Source organism: Phocoena sinus, chromosome 8, assembly GCF_008692025.1.
Source record: "Phocoena sinus isolate mPhoSin1 chromosome 8, mPhoSin1.pri, whole genome shotgun sequence".
NCBI classification, from domain to species: Eukaryota; Metazoa; Chordata; class Mammalia; order Artiodactyla; family Phocoenidae; genus Phocoena; species Phocoena sinus.
The window spans coordinates 86,192,426-86,215,666 of NC_045770.1; the positions used below are offsets into that span (position 1 = coordinate 86,192,426).

General features: G+C 47.5%; 1 protein-coding gene across 4 annotated transcripts in view; it reads left to right on the top strand.

The window, feature by feature from the left end:
• The window catches only part of EHF (ETS homologous factor), a 39,416-nt gene that overhangs the window by 2,776 nt on the left and 13,399 nt on the right, over positions 1 to 23,241 (top strand). For 2 of the 4 annotated variants that reach the window (XM_032641901.1, XM_032641902.1), the window contains exons 2-3: positions 18,225 to 18,324; positions 21,959 to 22,204. In XM_032641901.1, the coding sequence (XP_032497792.1) occupies positions 18,228 to 18,324; positions 21,959 to 22,204 (343 nt within the window). In that variant the 5' untranslated portion in view covers positions 18,225 to 18,227. Of the gene's footprint in view, positions 1 to 6,824; positions 6,903 to 18,224; positions 18,325 to 21,958; positions 22,205 to 23,241 lie in introns of those variants that run through there. The other 2 variants (XM_032641900.1, XM_032641899.1) reach the window with 2 other exon arrangements.

Sequence of the window (23,241 nt, forward strand, 5' to 3'; positions counted from 1 at the left end):
TGGGAGATGGGGTAGGGTGGATACCAAGAACGCCGTAGCAGAAATTGCTAACACACTTGAGAAGCAACGCCACGGTTTTAAGGAATCAAATATAAAGTCGGAAGCTGATTTTTGGTGATACCTTTTTCTGCCGTTTCAGCCTATTTCTCTCGTTAGGGTCCCTCTCCAGTAGAATTTAAGTGACAATCATTTCTGTTGTGGGAGGGGCCGGTCGGGAGGATTGGAATCCATGTAGCCTTGGTGTTTGAGACCACGCTTCTAATCCTGGCTTTGTTACTGGGTAACTGACCGTGTGGGGCTGTCAGCCTGGGTGAGCCACACCGGCTCTGTCTGAGCTGGGGGTTGTCACCTGAAGACAGAGGCAGGGAGGCAGCCGTATGGTGCTGGAGTTCTCTTAAATCTATTGCTGAATAACTGAAGAGACAGGGAAGATAATAAACTTTATTTAATATTTTCTTATCTAATTTTTCATAATAGGATTTTAAATCATCGGATTCGTTTTGAGGAGCTGCAGTTGTGCTCCTATTAGACATATGTGACTATCACGGTTATTTAAATCGGACAGGGTTTTAAAGCCCAGACTATTAAGTTGTGCAGGAAACAAGGGGAGGATGGCTTCCCACAGCAGCTAATGTTAGGATGGGACATATGTTCAAGCTGAGTGGTTTTGATGTCGGGAAGCTGAGATGTGCTGGAGTAGAAATTTCCATGGATCCCTCAGAGTTATTTGATAAAAAATTTATTGGACTTCAGAGGGGGAAAAAAAGATATTTCTTTAAGAATCTTCCTTGAAGAAGTCCAGACTCACGTTTTTGAGTGATTGGAGCATGGTGTGGGCAAGGCAGGGTGCAGGACAGTCAGGCGACTGGCAGTCAGGAGACCTGGTTTTGTAGTCCCAGCAAAGCTGTGCTCCCAGAGCAGCACACTCCACCTCTCTGGGCTTTTGTTTCCTCATTTGGACAAAGGAGTTTGAACCCGATCATCCGTAAGGTCCACTTCAGCCCTCGGAATCTGATGACCTAGGGAAACTAGCTAAGCCTAGAGGTCAGCAGGTTTAGCTCGAGTCTGTGAAAGCTGAGAATGGGGTGGGAGATGCCTTCCTAAGGATGAGACAGGAAAGAAGACCAGTAGGAACCCTTAAGTGGCTTCCTTGGGGTCTTCAGAATTTTGGCCAAGGGATGTACCTGGTGGAGGTATTAAAGACTAGATACCTTTACTAGGGGTGCTTGAGCTGTTCCCATGGCAACATCCCATCTTTATCAATTGCCTCATTTATCTGAAGTTGGTGCCAGTGTAGAAGTGGATGCAGCTGACTGCTTTGTGACCACCGGGAGCCACTGGTGTCCACGGGTAGGTACTCTAATGCTGTCTTCTGTAAAACACGAAAGCAGCCGGCTGAAAAGTGAATGCTCAGGACCCCGTGGAGGCTGCTCAGTTCACCTGACTGTCCATGAATTATTGGGTAGATTTGATGGACATGGACTCAATTCTCCGAGAGGAAGACCCGGGGGGTCATCAGAAGGGGAACAAGGCTGGCCAAGCCACTGGGCAGCCCACCTGGAGAGCCTGGTCTTCCCAGAGGCCCTCAGCCTGAACCTGGAGCAACCAAAGCTTGCAATAGGGTAAAGCAGGGTGGCTCATTTAAAGAGGCTACCAGGGTTTTAATTGGCCTTGTTTTAAAAGAGATACCTTGTAAAATACTTCTTTGAAAATGGATTTCACTAGCACCTAAGCACACTCTGTCTTTGGTTTGTTTTATGGGGCTGAGCCCCTTGTTCTGGTTCATTGGATTCACATTACCTCTTCTCTTCCAATCTTCCCCCACACCCCGGCCCTTAGAGCCTCCTTCCTGTCCTTTCTCAGGAGCATCTTCGTTGTTATTAAGGGTATCTGCCTACTTATTTAAAATGTGGCCAGCAGAGTTGCATTCCAAACTGCTTTCTGAGGGAAACCAAGCCCCAAATCAAAAGGAGCCAAAATGCTTCCTACAATATTTTGATTATTGGACTATTAGACCACCTCTTGAACCCCACTATTAAAGTAACTATTTTTACTTTCGTAGGACCTTGTCTAGATGTACAATTTCTTTGATGTGGTTGTAATTGTGTTGAATTCAAAATTTCCTATTCTGTCATATCCTCCTCACTCTATATTATAGACACCACATAAACAGTCTTAGGGGCTAGATCTTTATGGGTCCAATTGTGGTTCTGAGAAATGTTAGTCTGCCTGCCAGCCCTTTCTTTGCCTGATGCAGACTTCTTCCAAAAGTCTATTGAGTCGGGCTTCCCTGGTGGCGCAGTGGTTGAGAATCTGCGTGCCGATGCAGGGGACACGGGTTCGTGCCCCGGTCCGGGAAGATCCCACATGCCGCGGAGCGGCTGCGCCCGTGAGCCATGGCCACTGAGCCTGCGCGTCCGGAGCCTGCGCTCCGCAACGGGAGAGGCCACAACAGTGAGAGGCCCGCGTGCCGCAAAAAACCAAAAAAACAAAAACAAAAGTCTATTGAGTCTTTTTTGGAATATGAAGACGGTCTTCTACTTTTGTGTATGACAGTGGAGCTTGGAGCATATGACTATCTCATAGAGATTTTTTGGGGGGTCCCTCTTAGGAACCTTTAAAAAATTCCCTCAGTAGGGCTAATGGTATATCCTATTGGATGAGGTAAGTGGGGTCTGAAAGGTGAAGATTATTTCAGCCTTGTCTCCAGGGTGACTACTGATAAGATGTTTTCTTTGCAACAGACTTTATTATTTTTTAAAATAAATTTTTAAATTTATTTATTTTTGGCTGTGTTGGGTCTTCGTTGCTGTGTGCGGGCTTTCTCTAGTTGCGGCGAGCGGGGGCTACTCTTCGTTGCGGTGCACGGGCTTCTCATGGCGGTGGCTTCTCTCATTGTGGAGCACGGGCTCTAGGCGCGCTGGCTTCAGTAGTTGTGGCACATGCGCTCAGTAGTTGTGGAGTATGAGCTCTAGAGCACAGGCTCAGTAGTTGTGGCGCACGGGCTTAGTTGCTCCGTGGCATGTGGGATCTCCCCGGACCAGGGATCGAACCCGTGTCCCCTGCATCGGCAGGTGGACTCTCAACCACTGCGCCACCAGGGAAGTCCAGGAATTTTTTTAAAGCCTCTAGAATACCCATAGTAAGTAATGCCTTAGCTGCAGTGGCCAGTAGGTATCTGGAGACACTCAAGAATTTAAGGGTGGGCTTCCCTTGTGGCACAGTGGTTGAGAGTCCGCCTGCCGATGCAGGGGACACGGGTTCGCGCCCCGGTCCGGGAAGATCCCACGTGCTGCAGAGCGGCTGGGCCCGCGAGCCGTGGCCGCTGAGCCTGCGCGTCCGGAGCCTGTGCTCCGCAACGGGAGAGGCCACAACAGTGAGAGGCCCGCGTACCGCAAAAAAAAAAAAAAAAATTCCTACTTATTTTGCCAAGGCACTATAGGGTCTGCCTCCTGTACATTGTTCAGCTGAGGCTTCTGGCCATGTGGAAGTGGTCTCAAGAGGCTATTTGAATTGAACAAGCAGTCCTTCCTGTAAAACGGCAAGGGTTCCTAACCTGGGATCCAAAGATCTCTTAGTGTCCATGGGGAGAAATCAGAGGGTTTGTGAACTTGGATGTGGGAAAAAAATTACATGTTTATTTTCAGTAATCTAACTAAAATTCAACATTCAGTGTGAATTCAATTCAATTTCAATATGAGTGTAAGCAAAACTCCCCAGTAGCAATAGCTGTAACTGATTGGCACCAAGAGAAATTACAGATACTTTCATATCATGTTATACTTGTTACAGATGTCTCAAAATACCACTATTCATCACTTCTTTGGTATTACGGAAGTTATTGGACCTGCACTAGATATTCTTGTTTAATATACTAATAAAGAAGCCCATATGTTATTATGATATCACACATTTATTTTTAAAGTATTTTGATAATTGTATTTCAAGATAAACTTCCTTTCTAATCTTATTATTTTTGTCATTTTAAAAGCATTTTTTTGAGAAGGGGTCTGTAAGCCTCTGCAGACTGCGTAAAATGGGTCCATGGTATAAAGAGAAGGCTAAGAATGCCTAATTTATGGCACTCTCTCACACAGAGCTAATGAAATGACTTCTGAACAGCAGTAGCTAATAGATGGTCTCTGTCGAAATGGGCTGTCTTTTCTTCCCACCCATCATTCTTGCCTATGGGTAGCTTTGGAGTTGTCGAGGGACCTTGGCATAATGAAAATAATAATAAACAACAACAATAGTAATACTAGCTAACATTTGCTGAGGGCCTGCTGTAAGCCAGGTGCCGCTACAGACATGTTCAATGTTGTATTTCATTTAATTCTCCTAACTACTTTAGGAGCTTTAGACAGAAAAGCTTTAGACAGCAAAGACTCCCCCTGCCTTCCATGATGAGAGAGCAAGGGTACAGGTGAAGGCAAAAGTTGGGACTGACCCCAGGGACAGGGCCGGTGTCAGTGGGATAGAGCAAATGCAGTCACACAGGGTCCAACACTTAGGAAGCACCTGTGCTTAGTTTAATGCTCTGTTGTGGCTGTCTTGAAATTCTTAATACATTTGGAACAAGGGGTTCCAAATTTTCCCTTGCACCAAGCCCTGCATATTATGTAGCTGGGCCTCCCTCTGGATGTGATGAAATTTTTCAAACTTGTGACGGCTTCTGATGCTGGGAAGCCAGCAAGCCGGGAAGTTGCTGGGAGAGCCCCTACTCATTCTCATCGTGATCATCTAGCTGACCTTGGGTGTTTTGAGTTGGTGAGTTGGGTCATTTTGTTTGAGTGTCAAAGGTGTCCACTGAAGCAATGGGAGGGATGAATAATCGGCTGGAAGGGATTTGACTCCTTAGAAAACATTTCTGATAGTCAGTTGCTTGCCTTGTTGAGGAGTATTTTCATTTGTTATTTTCCAGAGGGCTTAATCCACAGGCCGGTGAGCTAGGAGACGCGGAGCAAAGTGTGTTTTGGAAGGAAAAATGAGACTTGGGTTGCTGAGAGTCTATCGTTCTTGTAGGATGGCACTAAAAAGGAACGCGGCTTCCTTGTCTATTGTCGTTTAATGATTGCCTGTACGAAGAGAAAACCCTACTTCTTCTAAAGAGGAGATCCTCTAATTCGTGAGAAAATTCAGATATTATTTGTTTCTTAAGTTGCAAAGATGATACTGGAACGAGTCTAATGAAGTTCTGTCTGTGTTTTATGGCTACGTTTTTACAAACTGCTGCAGGGTCATGCGCCTGTTGGAGGATGGGGTGGACTTCCCTAGAGTTCTTCTCTGAGTGATGGAATGCAGGCTCTCAGAGTGACACATTCACAGTCCTCCCCTTGTGGGTGTGACGTCCACAACACAGCAGGTCTGACATCAGGGCCTCTGAGTGACAGCTCAGTCGTCAGATGCTTTTCCAAAGGAGGCATAAATTTCCCTTAATTTTTCAACAGTTTGTTTCCTTGTTATTATTATTGCTCTTTTATCATGGCTAATAAGTCTGAGGTGGCTTCATGCAGCCAAGCCCAACTCCTGAGTCAGTCTGGGCCTTTCAACAGGAAGCCAGGCTGAAGTTTTGACAAATGGATTTGCATGGCGGTGAACTGGTGCTTCTGTAGCATCCACGCTGATGGACACTAAGAGAACTTTCATATTAGGGCACAAGTATCCTTAGTATGCCTCTTGTTCACATTTAGGGAAAAAATTAAAGGATCTGTACTTAAGGGATCTCAACTTCAAAAATAAAAGTAAGCGATCCTAAAGAGACATCTTCCTCGTCTTTGGAAATACAAGGATCCATTTTCAAAGCTACAAGAGTTGTATTGCACTTTCCTGCCACACTCCAACACATTTATTATAATATATCCAGTCCATTTACTAGCTCTGTGTCTTTGGGTAAGTTGCTTAACTTCTCTGTGCCTCCTTACCTGTAAAGTGGGGCTAATATTAGTACCAACATTGGAGGCTATTGCAAGGATCGAGTGAGGAAATTCCTGTAAAGCCTAGCTCAATTCCTGGCACATCATTAACACTCAATAAATATGAACTATCATCCCCGTCATAATTTTGTCTGTTGTTTTGTAATTACACAGTCTGTGAGATTCTAAATTGGTGGCTGTTGATCTTTCCTTGGCTGGGTCATCTTAGTCTTTCTCTGGGAAGACACTTGAATCTCAACATGGTCAAATCCATTGTCCCAGTCCATCCCAACCCCTGCCTGGCTGCGGTTCCCACCTCTTACCTCCCTCCACCCTTCCCGCATTCTTGCGTCCTTGGTCTTATTTATTTTTCAGTCAACTGAGGGTGGTGTTAAATCTTTTATTTTTCTGGCTGCCCAGTTTGGTTCCAAGGCGCTCCACTCCCTGCCCTGCTCATGACAAGAATGCTTGGGAATGCTCAGCCAGGCATATCCCTCTTCTGTCGGAACACCTTGTTCGTAACGCTCCTCGAGAAGCGGCGTTTCCGAGGCCTTCCCCCACTGCTGTGACTCCCCCATTAAGCCAGTAGTCTGGTGATAATGAAGGCCCAACAGCCGAGAGAAAGCTGAGGGGAAGCGGTCATCTCGCGGAACAGTGAGCCTGGCCCACGTCCTAGGCTTTCTGCTCAAGGCTTAAAAAGAGATATTAAGAGGCTTCTCCTGACACTGTGCGTTGAAGGGTGGGTGATGATGCCACTGCTTAATTCGTATTGTCATGATCTCCATCTGAGTGATTTGTTTAGCTCTTTGTGGCCCTTTTTGGCTTGAGCTCCTCATGTGATGTTGACGAGCTGTTGAGAAATGAGAGCATGATGACACTTGAATTAATGCAGGCACCACACTGTGAACATCTTAGGTCCTTTCCACTGGGGACGTGACACATCAAGTCGCTTGGCGGGACATGAGCGAGTCTACACATCTTGCCTGGGAGGTAGGTATGGCTGACCTCCCTTCCCCGCTGGGAAAGCTATGGTCCAGGGACCTGGAGTTTTCAAACTACGCTTGCTGCCCAGGGCTAGATGAAGAAGTCTTTGGGAGAAGCAGGCTGAGTCTCTGCTTAGGGAGGTACCCATAGGCCACACCTACTACTTGAACCATATTGACTTGCAGAAGTCAACCATTTGGAAGAGTGTGGTTTGGGTTTTGATCATACCCCAGCAGCCCCTTCTCCGCCCTTGTTAATCTGACTCAGGATCTTAACCTGGGCTGGCTGGAGGCTGGCCATGTCATTCTGCAGATCTTGGACACCCCTCAGCGCCCTCACAGAGCCAGCCGATGGAAAAGTACAGTGTCTTCTGGCTCCTTAGCCCTGCCAGCTCTGGCTGGCCTCTTCGATACCACCGTTTCTTCTGAGGGAGTGGGAGGGTAGCATCCAAAGTGAAAGCGCAGGTTTTTCTTTGATTTTTATAGGAAAAACAAATTGGCATGAACGCTCTGTCAAACCAGCTCAGGCTGTTCGGGCAGATGCCTTTCTTTGCTTTTTTCTGTTTATTTTCCAACAAATCAATGCTTAACTGCGTTGTTATTGGAGCAGAGCAACAGGTGCAAAAAAATAACTCTGCTGCCAACTCAAATGCAAAGGTAGGGCTCATACCCTCTGGGAGGTATTCAGAAGATAACAGAAGCCCCTGCCAGCAACGGAATTAACAGCTCTGTTTACGGTGGGTTTTATGTTAACCTGCCCCTAACCCTCCGACATAAACACGCCATTGTCTCGGGGAGAGACATTCAGCCATCCAGACAACCAACCGCTTTATTCTGCCCTGAGTGGAGATTGGTTTTGGCTGAGGCTGCTTCGTGTGAAACTCATGGCTGCCAACTCCAGGTCTTGGTGAGGGTTTTCTGTGAAGGTGAGGGCTTGGGGTTGTTGGAGAGAGGAGAATCAGTACTATTTTTATTTTTTATTATTTATTTATTTATTTTTGCGGTACGTGGACCTCTCACTGTTGTGGCCTCTCCCGTTGTGGAGCACAGGCTCTGGACGCGCAGGCTCAGCGGCCATGGCTCACGGGCCCAGCCGCTCCGTGGCATGTGGGATCTTCCCGGACCGGGGCACGAACCCGCATCCCCTGCATCGGCAGGTGGACTCTCAACTACTGCGCCACCAGGGAAGCCCATCAGTCCTGTTTTTAAATGGAGTTGAAGTTCTTTCCAAGCTTGGTGATATCCAAATGCCAGAGCAGGTTGCCAGGCTCTGTCTCCTCTGGTTCCATGGTAACCCCAGCAGGAGATGGCGAATGAGGTCAGACGATTTTGGAAAGAGCTACTGTGGTTTTCAGAAGTGGTGTCCTCTCTGGATAGTCCAATTGAGCAGGGCAGCTTCTGTGTTTTGTTCACTGTTGTGCCCCCAGCTCCCAGCACGGTGCCTAGCATCTAGTAGACAGTCAAGAAATATATATTAATTGGAGGGGATAAATATTTATACCTGTGGGACAAACATTCCTTGATTGTTTCTCTCTGCCGAAGGCTAAGATACTAATTTTCTTCGGTATGAGGTCTGAAATCCAAAGTGGTTAAGTAAACTTTGGAAGAGCTGAGGTGGGGTGGGGGTGGGGGTTGGGATAAGGGGTGACTCAGCCAGCCATGAGATTCCCTTGATGGAAATTATCATTACAAAAATCCTCTGCAAATGCTGGCTTTGTTTGTTTGGCCTTCAGAGACTCATACTTGTAAGTTCGTTGAGCACTGTTGCATTGAACCATTTGGTGGTACTGGACATTAGGAACAGCTTTATTTCAAGTCTGCAAATAATACAGTGGTAGAATCTCCACAGATGAACTGGAGCTTGAGTTCTTTGGATTGAATGTATTGTCTCTGACTTTACAAAGATTTCCTGGTGTTTATGGATGTTTCTTTTAGGACTGATATCTGCTGGAGTTTGTTATCTTGTTGTGGGAAATCGAGGGAAGGCAGGTAGATGAATCTTTGGCCAGAAGCTCTCAGCTGTGAGAGGGCTTAAGGATTCGTGAAGGGAGGGTCTCAAAAATGTAGATTCTGATTCACGGTCTGGACGGGACCTCAGGAAACTTCAAATTTAACTTCTCCTCAGATGATGATGATACAGGTGGCCTATAGACCAACCTGTGAGAAACACGTGTACGGCCTCATCAGCCAAGTAGGAGAATAAGTGCCATAAACGTAATCCTCTAGTCCCCGTACCTGTACCTTTCCAAAGACCTACGGAGACCTAGGGTTGTAAAAGTAGGCCTGGGTGTTTGTTTGTTTTGGGATGTTTTTGTTTTTTCTGTATGATCTTTACTTTATGATTATCTGGTTTTAGAATAGAGATCGAGGCTTAGTGGGGAGAGAGATCCTGAGGTTCAGGGTGGTGGGGAGGATGGTGAATTCTTCACTGCATTGCCAGACAGAGGTCCCGAATGACTCTCCTGGATGCAGCATGATCACTACTTTAGGTGCCAACGGAGAGGGACAGTGCGGCCCCTCCTGGTGTCACCATAGGAAAACTAGGCAACACCCATGTCAAGTAAGAACAAGAATAGAATCTCTCAGGCCTTCTCTCAGAGGTCGGAGTAGACTTGTCTCCCATCCCTAACTCCACTGCAAAGTTTTCTTTACATTTCAATCCAACATGAGAGCAAGAGAGTTGCTTTTTTTTTTAAAGATCCATGGTGTCCATAGATTTGCAGGGGTCCGTGGATGGTCTTTAGAGGGTCTGGGGCCCACGAAATACGTGCAAAACCTGGTGTGCATTTTGAAGAGGAGAAAACCCTAGTTTCTCTTGAGGTCTCAAAAGACTCTGTGACCTTTTGTGCTTCAAAGCTTGCCCTATTTTTCTTAGTTTGTCATATCTGAACGAGATTGATAAAGGCTCCTGGGGTCATGAAAGGTAATCTTGTTTTTTGATCAACTTTGGTGCCTGTCCACTGTCAGTATCTGCATCTTGTCTGCATCTGGCACCAAGACTGATAAAGATCAGCCTCGTGTATATTTCCAAATGGTTCACAGTCAGTAAAGTGTATCTATAATGGATCAGCTCTTGGCCTCCCAATGTGGCATCATTGCTCATGAAAACGCTTGAAAGCCCAGGAATAATGCTTCTGATGTTGCCCCTGGGAACATGAAATGTCTGTTTCAAAACACATTATGAGGGTATGAAATTACCTGTGATGTAATCCCGAGAGGATCAAATACATTCCCCAAGCTTGATTCACATTTTAATTCATTTGGAAAACACAAATTATTGTCTGTATTACATTCAGTTAGATTTCACATGCACTCGAATTTTCTTTTCTCCTCGTGGGGAGTAGTTCTCTTGAAATGATAGTCACATTGAAACAGGAAGTCGGTAATCTGTTGCAATATCCTTCAGGCAAATGCTGTGAATTCACCTGCTGGTAACTTTGACTAAGGACAGAGAATGGTTTAGATATTACTGTCATTGCAAAAGTAATTATTTACAATGTCTAATTGCTCCTCGGGCCTGAGGAGTAAAAATACCCACACAAGGCAGCCAGGTCTGAGGCCATTTGGGGATGTTGTGGTTGAATGTATCGAGGAGCTGGGAAGAAGGCAGACCATAGCTTTGACTCTCAGTCCCCTGGGGCTGGGAACAGGGAATACAGGCAAAGCCCTGCTTATGATCTGCTCTGTGGTCCTGGTGGCTCCCAGTGTATCTTTACCCTCCCAGAAAGAGCAAACCCTACTTTCTGGACTTAGAGCTAATTCAGATGAAGCACAAAGAATTATGGACCAGTTTATTTCCAAAATATAAAATAAAAATAACTTTATTGAGTCATAAAAGGAGAGTTTATATTATATATGTGTGCAGATATACTCATGTATATATATGCATGTAAATGTGTATGTATGTGTATATAAATATATAGGGCTATAAATCTGTAATTAATGGCTAAAAGAGTAAAATTGGCCCAGCTTTCATACCCTAAATATTCCTACCTGAGTATATGGTAGGTATGACAGAATGAAGACAGATGTCTACCCTTTCATTCTATAAAGAACTCTTGAATATATTGAGAAGAGTGATGGCTTCAGGTTGCTCTGGCAAAAAGGAAACGGGTTTCAATCAGGGACACTGCATGATTGAATGAACCAGAGAATTTTGTAATCTTGGAGAAACCTGGTAAAGGTGTGAGGCCCCAGATGGCAGAGGGAGAATGCTGTGAGTATGTATGGAATGGGGATGGAGGTGAGGATGAGTTGAAGGCATCTTTCTTCTCTGGCAAATCACCCCCTTCTCAGCAGAAAGTCCCCGGGGTTTGTTGCTAGACCCTTGGAGTTTGAATTCTCTTCTAGCTTCAATTCTTTCGAAACTGTGTGAGCTTGAACAAGTTATCCAACCTCTCTGAGCCTCGGATAAACCATCTGTTAAATGACATAATGCCTTACAGAGTAATTGTGAATATTGACTGAGACAATGTATTTAAAACTATTAACACAGAGCCAGCACATTTTAAATGTTCAATAAACCCTAGCTACTATAGTATAGTTACTATTATTATTACTATTATTTTTTTCTTTTTCATTTTTACAGCATTTTGTCCTTGGTCTCAGTTACCTCACCACAGAGCAAAAGACACACCTTGCTCCAGATAAGCGAGCCCAAGCTGGGCTGCGTTTGTCTCTGCTGGCAGGTTCTCTCTGTGTGTTTAAGAAGAGAGACCAGTGGAGCAGTTCTTGGCCTTGGTAGGAGTCCCGAGACTGGGCAGAGGCTCCTGGGTTCTGGAGTGCATGACTCTGGTCCCTTGTGAAAGTCCCAGTGGTGCCTCCTTCCTCTCATTTTTCTGTTCCCATGAGCTCAAATCCCAGACCCCCTTCTTCCAGTAAATGAGCAGTTCATGTGCTAAGGGACCCTGTCGGATAGAGAGATCCTCTGGCCATTCTCTGCCAGGAGATCCCACTTTGGATGTGCGGCTCTCCTGTGTACCTGCCAACCAGCCATGGTGTGTGAGAGCACAGTGCCGGGTGGTAACCCAAGACCTGCAGAGGGGTGCCCTTCCACCGTTCCCGGCAGCCTCAGGCAGCGTGTGCCTGGTGGGACAAAGGGGAGAAGGAAGGATGCATGCCCAGAGCAGGGGAGCACGGCTTCCGTGAGCAGGGGCTGAGAGATGCCACTCACGGCTCAGCCTCATGGTGCGTCTGACCAGCAGCCCAGGATGGGGAGTGGGGAGGCACGAGTCCAGCCCTAGGCTAGATTGTGCCAGCCAGCTGGGGTTGCTGAATATTACGTAGATGGTGGAAGTTAGAAGCCTTGCTTGAAGTGAATTAAACCCTCAATTTCCTCCTTGGAGACTCAACAAAATAATAGCCACAGCACAATAAAGAAATGATAATAATGATTATAAAGACCAGCTTAAATTTACCAAGTACTTAATATGTGTCAAGCGCTTTTCCAAGCACTCTACAGGTATCATTTTGTCTTTCAACAGCCCTTTTCATATCATCTATCAACACTTTTCATACCATTCTATCAGTGAGGAAAATGAGACCTTCAAGAGAAGTTGAATCACTTGTCCAAGCTTGCCCCATTAGTAAACTGGCAAAGCCAGGGATTGAACCATGGCCATCTGACTCCAGAGCCTGGAGCTCCCCACCATTACACCATCCTGCCCCTGAAGGGTCTAACCCGACCCCAAGAATGTCGCCCAAACCAACCAGCACAGTTTAGAGAGAGATCCCTGGGCAGACCCCATGATATCTGCTAACATTTCCTGGGTACTTGCCATGTATGAGATAATGTGTGAGAACTTTATATTCTCACACATTAAACATTCTCAGTTAATCCGCACATCAACTCCATTTCCCCCACTTTCTGTCATAGTGGGAAATTGAGACTTTAGAGAGGATGGTACTTCCCCAAGGTCAACACAGCCTGCCAAGGGGCAGAATCAGGATTTCAAGCCTCATCATCTGAGTCACTGTAAGAGCTGCCCTCCAGAAATGCAGCAACATCGGGCTGGGTTTGAAGGTCCTCACACCCAGAGTATGTGAGGTGGGACACATGAGCATGTCCTTTCAACCCAGATGTTAGTGAGACTCTTTCTCATGCATTCCCATCTGTGCCACCGAGCAGCAGCTAAAATGTGAGACTCTTAAACTTTAGGGTCAGGCCAAGTGCTCTGATGGCCTCCACCCTGATCCATTGGTCCTCCCTGTGCGTGGTGGTCAAGCTGGTGCTCGAAGGGAATTTAGCCTTTGATGAAGGTCTGGCAGGGGGGGTACAGAGGTGGTAGATCGCCTTTATGCGTGGGTGGCCCAGCAGTGGTCTGAGACCCTAGCATCTTAGGGCTCTGTGGGAATTTGTGTTTAACTCCGAACTGCCACTTAACAAAGTAGGCGAGTAAAGAGTGTCTGTGGCCACCCCAGCACAGCACGGTGCCGTCTCTCTGCCAAAATGGGTTCGGACTGGTCAAACCTTAGTAGCCCATTGTTTGCCAGGGAATTGCTGCCTAAGGTGGAATAGGTCCTGGCTGGAAGGCTGGCATGAGATACCATCTACTGTAGTCGACTGGGTCCCACGCGTGGCTCCAGACTTCTGTCGCCCAAAGTGTCAGTTTTAGAACTGCCGTGCAAAGGGTGATGTCTGGGGCGAATGTGGAAGTCAAGACAATCACAGGGGTCAAAAAGTTCCCTCCGATTGTTTGTATACACGAAGGGGGCATAAGAGAATGCAAATGGAAAAAATGCTGCATCACCCACATTGCATTTCACTCTTTCGGTTTCAGTTAAGATTTACCTTTTTTCTGGTGTGCAGTTTTTAATAGCCCAAGTAGTAATTTATGCTGTGTTCCCAGAATACATACCATACGGGAATAGACAAAGGTGGGCCTGATACCCAGTGCATTTTCTTAAATTTCTACCTAGGAGGCAATTACCCGGTGTGACCAGGCACTGTGCTGGGGACCTCGCAGTCCCTTATCTCAGTCAGTCCTCCAGCAAGCCTACGTGGTGATACTAATGCCATGGCTGTTTCCTGGGAGAGGCTATAGCAGCTCAGAAAGGATAGAAAACAGTGCAAGGTCACCACACAGCGAGATCAAAGCCTGAGCTGTCACCTCCACAGGCTCTAATTTGACTGGTGTTTACAACTGGGGGTGATTTGGCTCCGGGGACATTTTTCAGGGTGGTGGTGGGTGAGTGCTGCTAGAATCTAGTGGCCAGCGATGCAGCTAAGCATACGGCAATGCACCAGTCGTCTCCGCACCAAAGAACCATCCCGGACCAAGATGCCAGTCGTGCTGAGGTTGAGAAACTGCTTTTCACCCTAGAATTCTCCCTCGAGCTGGAGATGAGGCCAAATAGATCCTTTTCCCAGCTTGCTTTTGGCTCGAAGGGTGGAACCTTCTTACTTAGGCTCTGAATTTACTTCTTCCAATCTTGGAAGAAGTAAAATGTGTTAGAGCAACACCCTGAGAACTGATGTTTAAAGAAAGGAAAAGAAACTGATTTTAAATGAGGGCATGTGTTCTGGCATCGGACTAGGGACCTTTAAATCCATGATATTATTTATCCTTCCAAACAGCCCTTAGGCTTGGAGGACATCCACTTTCCCCGACTTCCCCTTTGAAATCATTGAAGACATTGAGCTGGGAAAGGGTAACATACTCAAGGTCACGTGGCTGAAAGATGGGGAGCCTGGATTCCAACCCGGGCCTCAGAGATTCCAAAGTCTCTACCTCCCACACTTGATATATTTTTCTTTTGAAAGAAACTAATAAAAGCTATGCTGAAGGTAAAGTAGAAAGCTTAAAGAGCAGCATTAAATAATTCCCTTACTTTTTAATGAAAAGGGTTGCTTTTTATACCCCATAAAGTAATCACCATGTACCATAGAAAGTTTTTATTCATATATGGGAGTGTGGGTGAGTTGATTATAATAATGCTTTTTTTTTTTTTTTTTTTTTTTGGGGTAGGCGGGTCTCTCACTGTTGTGGCCTCTCCCGTTGCAGAGCACAGGCTCCGGACACGCAGGCTCAGCTGCCACGGCCCACGGGCCCAGCCGCTCCGCGGCACGTGGGATCTTCCCGGACCGGGGCGCGAACCCGTGTCCCCTGCATCGGCAGGCGGACTCTCAGCCACTGCGCCACCAGGGAAGCCCATAATGCTTTTTTTTTAAAAACAATTCGCAAGGCACATTTATTATCCATTATCTCATTTGATCTTTTCAACAGTCCTGTAAGGCTGCTGGGGGGCAAATGTCCTCATTTTACACCTGAAGAGCTGGGCCTCCGAGGGGGGTAGGACTTGGTGAAAGGCCTTCCGCCATGCTGGCCCCGAGGTGGGGGGCCTTCGGTGCCCACGCTAAGGGCGCTGTCCCTGCAACCCCAAGCTGGGTTGAAAATACTGATCTTCTTTCCTCACAAGCCCGGGTGACCTCGGTGAACTCTGACTCACTAAGGAATAAGCGACATAAACTCTTTCATGGGCAGTAACCATTTCCTGTGCCCTGTAAAAATGGGCCCCTCACCCTGCCAGCTGCTTTCCCTTGGAAAGGGGGTGCCGGCAGGGAGCGCGCTCAGCCTCCTGGTGGGCCAGGTGGCGACCGGGCAGCTGTGACCTTGTAGTCCTCAGGGCTTCTCTGTGGGTTGAGAGTTCTGGGGGCCTCGTGCTGAGAAATGACGTCTGCCCGGAGGAAAGGGGCTGGTGGGCATTCGGTCCTAAGAGGAAAACTGGCCCACATGGTCATGCGACATTTATTGAATTGTTCCTTTGTACCCACTCGGCTCTCTGCATGCCCAAGCTCATTTGATGCCCACAGCCGTCTGCGTCTGGGTTGTTCCCATTTTACAGGGCGGGAAAGTGAGGATCAGAAAGATGTAGGCTAGACAGACTTGAACTTGCTCAAGGTCACCCACAGTGAGCAGGGGAACTAGGTTCTGAGCCCACCTCTCCCTGACTTCAAAGCCAGGCGTTTAGTCCTCACACCGCCCTGCCTTCTAGTTTTTTGCGAAGTGGTGAGCAGAAGGTCTGGGCCAGCCGGCTGAGGAGGTGGGTCCTAGCTGGCCCCGGCAGGTCTGGCTTCCACTGAAATGGCCACTTTGAAACAGCCCTGCAGGCAAACCCTTGTGAAAGAATTTCAGGGAAGCCTCCGCTGCCCACCCCACCCTTACCCACAGCCTGGAGGGCAGATGGGCTGGGCTCTGAGCTGCAGCCCCTTCAGGGTTAAACAGTAACCTGCCTACCGCTTGTAGTTGAGCAAATGCTGGCAAGGAACAAGCCCGGCCTTGAGCAAACAGGAGCCGTTGCCATGCCTCCTCCCTCCCCCAGCCACCCTTCTGGGGACCTGGAAGTTTTCTTGTACCTTGGAGTCCCCCGTTTGGATTCTTCGCTTGGGGCAATTGCTGTAGAAAGCTCGATGGGAAAAGGTGCAGTTCCTGTGAAGGAGGAGAAGGCTCGACTTGGGTTGGTTTTCTCTGAGAGTGAGAATCAAAGAGATTTCTGGAAACGAACTTAAGAAGCAATTTACCTTCTTTAAATTTTTGCGTGGGGAAACTGAGGCCCAAGGTTGCTTCTGGTTTAGGTTATCCAGAGATGTAGTAGCCCTCCTCCTCATAACACCTACCATGCGGTCATGACCGACTTTGTGCCAAGCGCTCGAGGTATAGAAACTCGTTTAAGCTCAAACCAATACACATGGTACGTATGACGACCTGTATTTTGCATAAGAGGAAACTGGGGTTCAGAGAGGTTAGTGACTTTTGTTCGACTTAGTACCAACTTTAGCAGGTAAGTGTGAGAGCGTGGGATAAACCCCCGCTCTTTCTGACTTCGAAACTCATCTCTATGGCACCACCACGTAGAATCCGGCTCTGCCATCTCTGCACCCTGTGGTCTGTTACAGTGCTCACTATTCCCACCCCATCTTTCCTTCCCCTGCCTTCTACTTAGGCCTAATTATTTGCCAAACAACAAGGATGATGATGTTAATAATCATGATAAATGTTCCTGTTTAGCCTAGTTCAACTCTTAATCACTGCTCTATCCCTGGTCCCTAAAGCTGTGCCCAGCCCATTGCAAGGCTGATAATAAATGAATACATGAATGAATTTTTATGCCTTTTCCAGACCCCTCTTCTCCCCTCTCAAGCCCTACATAGAACCAGAGGAGCACCAGCTGAATTAGAGGAAAGGGTTTTGAGGGATGGAACCACTCTGGCTGGGCAGTTTGGGGGAGGTTGGTGACTCGTGAAGATGCAAGATTTCCCCCATACAGGCAGAAACGTTTCCATGATCTGCCACTCTTCTCCTTACCCGAACATTTAGAAAGAGCAGGTTACCCTTAGAGGCCCTGGGTAATGCTCAGTCATCCTCTGGAAACAAGCTGTTCATCCTTTGGATGATTGAACACACTTCTGGGGCTTTCAGTCCGAAAGGTGGAGGGCGCCTGCCTGGAGGGTAGGAAGATTGTAGATGCTGGACGACTGAGGTGAATATTTCTAAAGTGTAAAATTTTTACATGGTTTAAAAAACCCAAACAGGCTCATGGAAGAAAGCCTCTTCTCCTGGGTCCTTTACTGCGAAAATGAGCCCTCAGACTGAGAAAGTCAGCTTCAGATCAGCTTTGAAGCCTGCGGTATTCTCCAGGTCTCTGAAAGGAGAGGGAACGTGGGGCTGAATTTTTACCAGGAAGGAAGGGAAGGGGCAGTGTCTTGTCCCCAAAACCAACTGATTTCTAATATTATCACGGAGCCAAATACTTGAAAAACTCTAGGTCAAATATGGCTGAGGTCCTCCAAGACGAGCCCGTCCCGTGGTAGACGTCTGTGCTGAGGAAATTTACTGGACGCCCAGGTGTAGGCTGCTCAGATGTGTCGGGACTTGTGAATGTCTGATTTCAGGTCAGAGTTCCTGCACAGGTGCCGGGTCTGTTCTGCTACCCATTTGGGTTTTCATTGATTGAAATTTTACTTTAAATAAAAACTTCTTTGGTATTTTCACTTTTGTCAAAAAAAAAAAAAAAAAAAATTGGCTGCTGGCCAGACTCGCCCAGTGAGCAAGTATTAATTTTCCTCCCGTTTCATTCCGATCAGAGATTATTCATTTGTGAATGGGTGGCTATAAAATCTTGCCTCATGCATATGAAAATCGAACCTGGAAATTTTTAATTGCCAGTGAGTTTTGCTTTTACTGAAAGGGCTGGTGGCAACATGCTTCACAGGCGATGGATGGAAGGACCAAATTATTTCTTCCTTCCTAAATTCACTCTATGATCTATACTCTCAAATGACGTTTGTCCAAGAGGCACTGGCTGAACGGCCTGTTTGATCCCCTTACAGATCATGATTCTGGAAGGAAGTGGTGTAATGAATCTCAATCCCAGCAGCAACCTCCTCCACCAGCAGCCGGCCTGGACAGACATCTACCCAACGTGCAATGGTAAGGGGCCGCGTGGGGGTCAGTGTCACTCCCCATGGGGATTCTTCCTCGGCTTTAATTAGGCTCCGTTTCCCAACTTAATGAAAAATACAGGTTTTATTCAGCCGGGGGTGTGGGGACCAGGGAGACTGGAGAAAACTCTTCTTCATGCTGGAGGTCCTCACAGGCTCCCCAGGGCCCCAGCCAGAAGCCCATCTGAGATATTCCGTGGTTTTCTCCCAATATTCAAAGGTCCAGGTTGGTAGCCTGGCAGAGAGAGTGATAGAAGAGGCACCCCAAAGGAAGGCCAACTTTAATAGTGTTGGCTGGGATATCAAGATAGGATAGGATGGAAAACTGTGTGTGTGTGTGTGTGTGTGTGTGTGTGTTTGTGTGTGTCGCATGGAAGCGTGGAAGTTAAGGAGAAGAGACTTGTAGCAGCTTAATCTTTCTATTTCGTTTTCCGGTGACCTCCCTTTGTAAAGGGAGGGGAGAGTTGTTAGGAGACCATGTGCCTGCCTTTGGTGCTTTAATCTAGAACCGATTGATTAGAAGAAGGAGGGCCTGGTGGCGGAGCTTATGGAGGGTTTGGTGATCAAGCCCATGGCTTACTGTGGAAGCCGGACTGAACAAAGTTGCTGCTGAATCAGGGCACCGCACCCCATTGTGAAGGTGTTCAGTTTGCGTAGACTGCTGTGCACCGAACCGCAGTGGGTGTAGGGAGCTCTGGGCCTTCTCCCACCCCATACCTGCCGCTAATCTCCTCCCCAGAGACTCTGCTGCGCTTGCTTCCCTTGAGAAAATGGAGATGGGCCATCGGTGAGCAGAGTCTGGGAAGCAGCAGTGGGAGGCTGATGGAAGGGGTGCATTCTTCAAGAAGTGGCCAATCTGTGGGCAGCTCCACCTTCCAGTTTGGAAGCCCAGCCACACGTGGTCGAAAGCGGGGATGGGTGACCTTCTCTTATTGATCACCTGTGCTTCTGAACTCCTGCCTTTTCTGGGCATGACCTTCCCTGTGGCAGGACTCAGATTCCTTGTGGGGACCTTGAAGGATGATTCCAAACAGGGAAACGCACAATCTTTTGGATGCCAGGCCCTAGGACCCTCGATTAAGGCAGCATCCCTCTGGTTTGCTCTGGAGTGTAGTCAGCAGGGAGTGGAATTTAAACATCACTTTTTTACTCTCTAGCTTCCAGAGGCCCCAGAGAAGGCCCAGCTCCTGGTCATGATTGATGGGGGAGGCCAGTTGAATGCCAGAGAGGAGCTGAACTCATACGAGTTTCAGTGCTTTTCCCAAAGCTTCGGGAATCTGATGAGCCGCCTGGCTGATGGGGAGTCTCCCCTGGTCAACTTTAGACAAAATTCTCGGGTTCTGCCAAGTTCTAACAGGCTGCGCTATCAGGAGCCATCCTCTCATCTGGGTCATGTGACATCGAGAGAAGAAAGTACCGCAGGCCTGGTGTGGGGTTATTGAGAGTTGTCTCTTGTGTACAAACCCGGAGCTGCACGCTCATAGAAACACAATCAATTAAAAAATAAAAGAACAAAGACTTGGGGAGCTGCAAAAAATGTAGGCCACCCTTAACTAGCTGTATTGGTGGGACACCAAAAAGTCGGGAGGAAATAGAGACATCCGGTCTAGGCTCTGAGTGTTGGTGTATTAGGGAATATTTCTATGTAATTAAATTTTGGGACTAGATTCGTCCAGTCCCTGCCCCTTCCCCCTCCACTGTTGGCTTCTCCTTTAGGGCCCAAGCAGAGGGTTTAGGCCTGCTTTTGTGTGGCCATGAGGAATGAGGAGTAAGGCACATAATATGAGTGGCAGGTGGGACCGGCCTGGAAACATTCCCCCTTCAGCCTTTCCTCCTGAGGTGTTGAGGGCTAGGCCATAGGCATTGTGGAGATCAAACCTTTTGGAGCTCTGTAGCTCCTTGCCATCCAAACTGTATCCACTGACCAGCATCATATCATCCTGGGGAAGCTTGTTAGGAACGCAGAAACTCAGGCCTCACCCCAGGTCTGTGGAGTCAGAATCCGCATTTGAACCACATTCCCTGGTGATTCGTAATCACGTTAGAGTTTGAGAAGTACTGATCTAGCATGACCTTGAAGAAAAAGTTAGGGACCATTTTCTTTTGCTACGTTTTCCTCTATTGGTCTATCCTTGAGTTTGTGGGAATATCTGTGTGTCATGCTCAGCTGGACTTCCCCTCCTTCAGCTTGGTGGGCTATAATAGGGTTTTCCCCTTGTCCTTGCCCCTCACCTTTCCCACTAGAGAGCTCCTTCCCTTGGCCCGTGCTTTCAAGGGGATCGTAAGGTCTCTCAGTCTGGTTACATGCCGCCAGAGGCTGGTTCTCTCTTCTCCATCCCTCCAGGATTTTGGGCTGATTTCGTCATGTTCTCTTAAGTGAGTATGAGAGTCACATACATAGATGGTTAGTCCATAGTGAGCTCAATAATAATTATTGGCTTGAATGAATTCCTCTTCTTCACCGGTACTTGAATTAACCATCTTGTGAATGCACCTCACAACTCTTCCAGGTTCCGACGTTATTTCTTCTTCAGCCCCAAATTTACTGAAGAAAGGGAGAGACAGTACCTATGATGGAAAAGTCTCTGAGGTAGTTTTTATGGGAGATACAAGGATGGGTAAGATAGGGTCCATGACCTTGAGCATACAATTTACAAAGGAGAACAGGACTGTAGTTAGAGACCCACCAAGACAGGCAGAACATGACAAACGTCATTAGGAGAAATGTAAAGTGCATCTCCTGGAGTTTCAGAGGACAGCAGCCCTCAGCAGTCAGTCAGGGGGGTCTGCGATGGCTTTATAGGGTGGTCAGGGTCAGCAAGCTGGGTATAAATTCAACAGAGAGTGATAGGTAGAATACAAACCGGGCTGAAAGAACAACACAGAAAAAAGGCAAAAGGTCACTTGAGGAATAGTTAGTGAAGAGCCTTAATGCCTGGCTTGGCAGTTTGGGGCCTAATTTCAGTGGATAAAGGGAAATTGCTGAAGGTAGCTGAGTAGGGAAGTGACATCCTAGTGGCTGTAATAACCAGTATGGGGTGGGAGGATGTCAGCACCGTGAGCAGATGAATCATCTGGACCATCTTGGGGAGCAGCAAAGGCATCACAGAGAAAAGAACCTGAGTCTCAAGCTTCAGTTTTGGTTGAAAATGGTCTGAGTTTTGGGTATGTATGTGTATATATGCGTGTGTAAGAGAGAGAAATAAATGGGAGAGAGAGAGGGAGAAGGAGACAACTCTGTGGGTGTGGACAAGAAGCTAATACTCTGTTGAAACTGTAGCAGCGCTTTAGCTTTCACGGTAGTTTGTGGGAGGTGGGGAAAGAGCTCATGATCTCAGAGCATTTCAAGTGTTGTGTCGTCATCCAGAGCTCAGGGGTAAGTATATGGAGAACAAAATGAAGATATACGGAGGCTGGATGATTGGCTCCCACCACAACTGGGGAAAGAATTGCATTTCCTAGAGCCTCCTCTCCAGAGCCCATCTCAAGCTCCAATCCCCAGATGCACACAGAGGGTGGTTGTGATCCCTGTGACGTCTGGCAGCCAGAGGGGCATCCCCATGTCTGGGATCATGCTCGGAAACAAACACAGGTCACTCACAGGGCCGCCTCCTGTTTTGCAGCTTCCAGCGGGTTTTTTGGAGGACAGTGGCATGAAATCCATCCTCAGTACTGGACCAAGTACCAGGTGTGGGAATGGCTCCAGCACCTCCTGGACACCAACCAGCTGGATGCCAGCTGCATCCCTTTCCAGGAGTTTGACATCAACGGCGAGCATCTCTGTAGCATGAGTCTGCAGGAGTTCACCCGGGCGGCAGGGACAGCGGGACAGCTCCTCTACAGCAACTTGCAGCATCTCAAGTGGAATGGTAACTCTTTCTCTGTCTCTGTCTCTCTGCCCTGCTAGGAGCCATCTGGGAAGAGCAGAGACTCCACAGCTGGCAGGGTTCCTGTTTAGGGGCATCCAAGGGTGGTCTCACCTCCAAATTACTGTCTCCTGAGACAGAAGTAGAAGGGAGGTGAGAGGACAGGCTTGAAGCCTAGGGTACAAGGTGTGTCTAATCCCATACAAATCCAGCATAATATAATTCTCTCTTTACATGGTTAATTTCCAAGGAGACAAAGGCTAGCTGGGTATTCACAGGATACTTGGTACTCTCAGAAAACCACTTCTTTCTCTTGCAAATGGGGTTCATTGTTTCATTCCCAATCCCTTGCTTGTTAAGATCATCATGGCTACTTTTTTTTTTTTTTTTTTTTGCGGTATGCGGGCCTCTCACTGTTGTGGCCTCTTCCGTTGTGAAGCACAGGCTCCGGACGCGCAGGCTCAGCAGCCATGGCTCACGGGCCCAGCCGCTCCGCGGCATGTGGTATCTTCCCGGACCGGGGCACGAACCCGTGTCCCCTGCATCGGCAGGTGGACTCCCGACCACTGCGCCACCAGGGAAGCCCTTCATCATGGCTATTTTTTAAAAAAATTTCTACACCTAGGTTCTTAAGATGGGACGTAAGTGTGGTAAGAAAATAGGCAAAATTAGATCTAGTTTGTTTTTTGGGAGGGGAGAAAGCTTACGATACTACAACAGATTTTTAAAAGGTCCTGAATCGAAAAATGTCTTAAAACGAATGGTCTGGACACATCTGGGATGTTTCTGCAGTGATTTCTGGGATTGGTGCTGCCCTAGAGCCCCAGGTGTCTTTCCTGAGGCCTCACCTAGCACATAGACAGGCACCGTTTAAAGGCTGTCCTTTGGTGCTAGTTTATTCACACATGCACCTGTGCTACACTGGCTTGCAAGAGCTGGTCGGGTAGACATCTATCTTGCAGAATGTCCTTGACACGGGCCTAAGGTTCTTCTGACAGTGGTTATAAACACTAGCTCCTCTGAGAACTATTTTGGAAAGC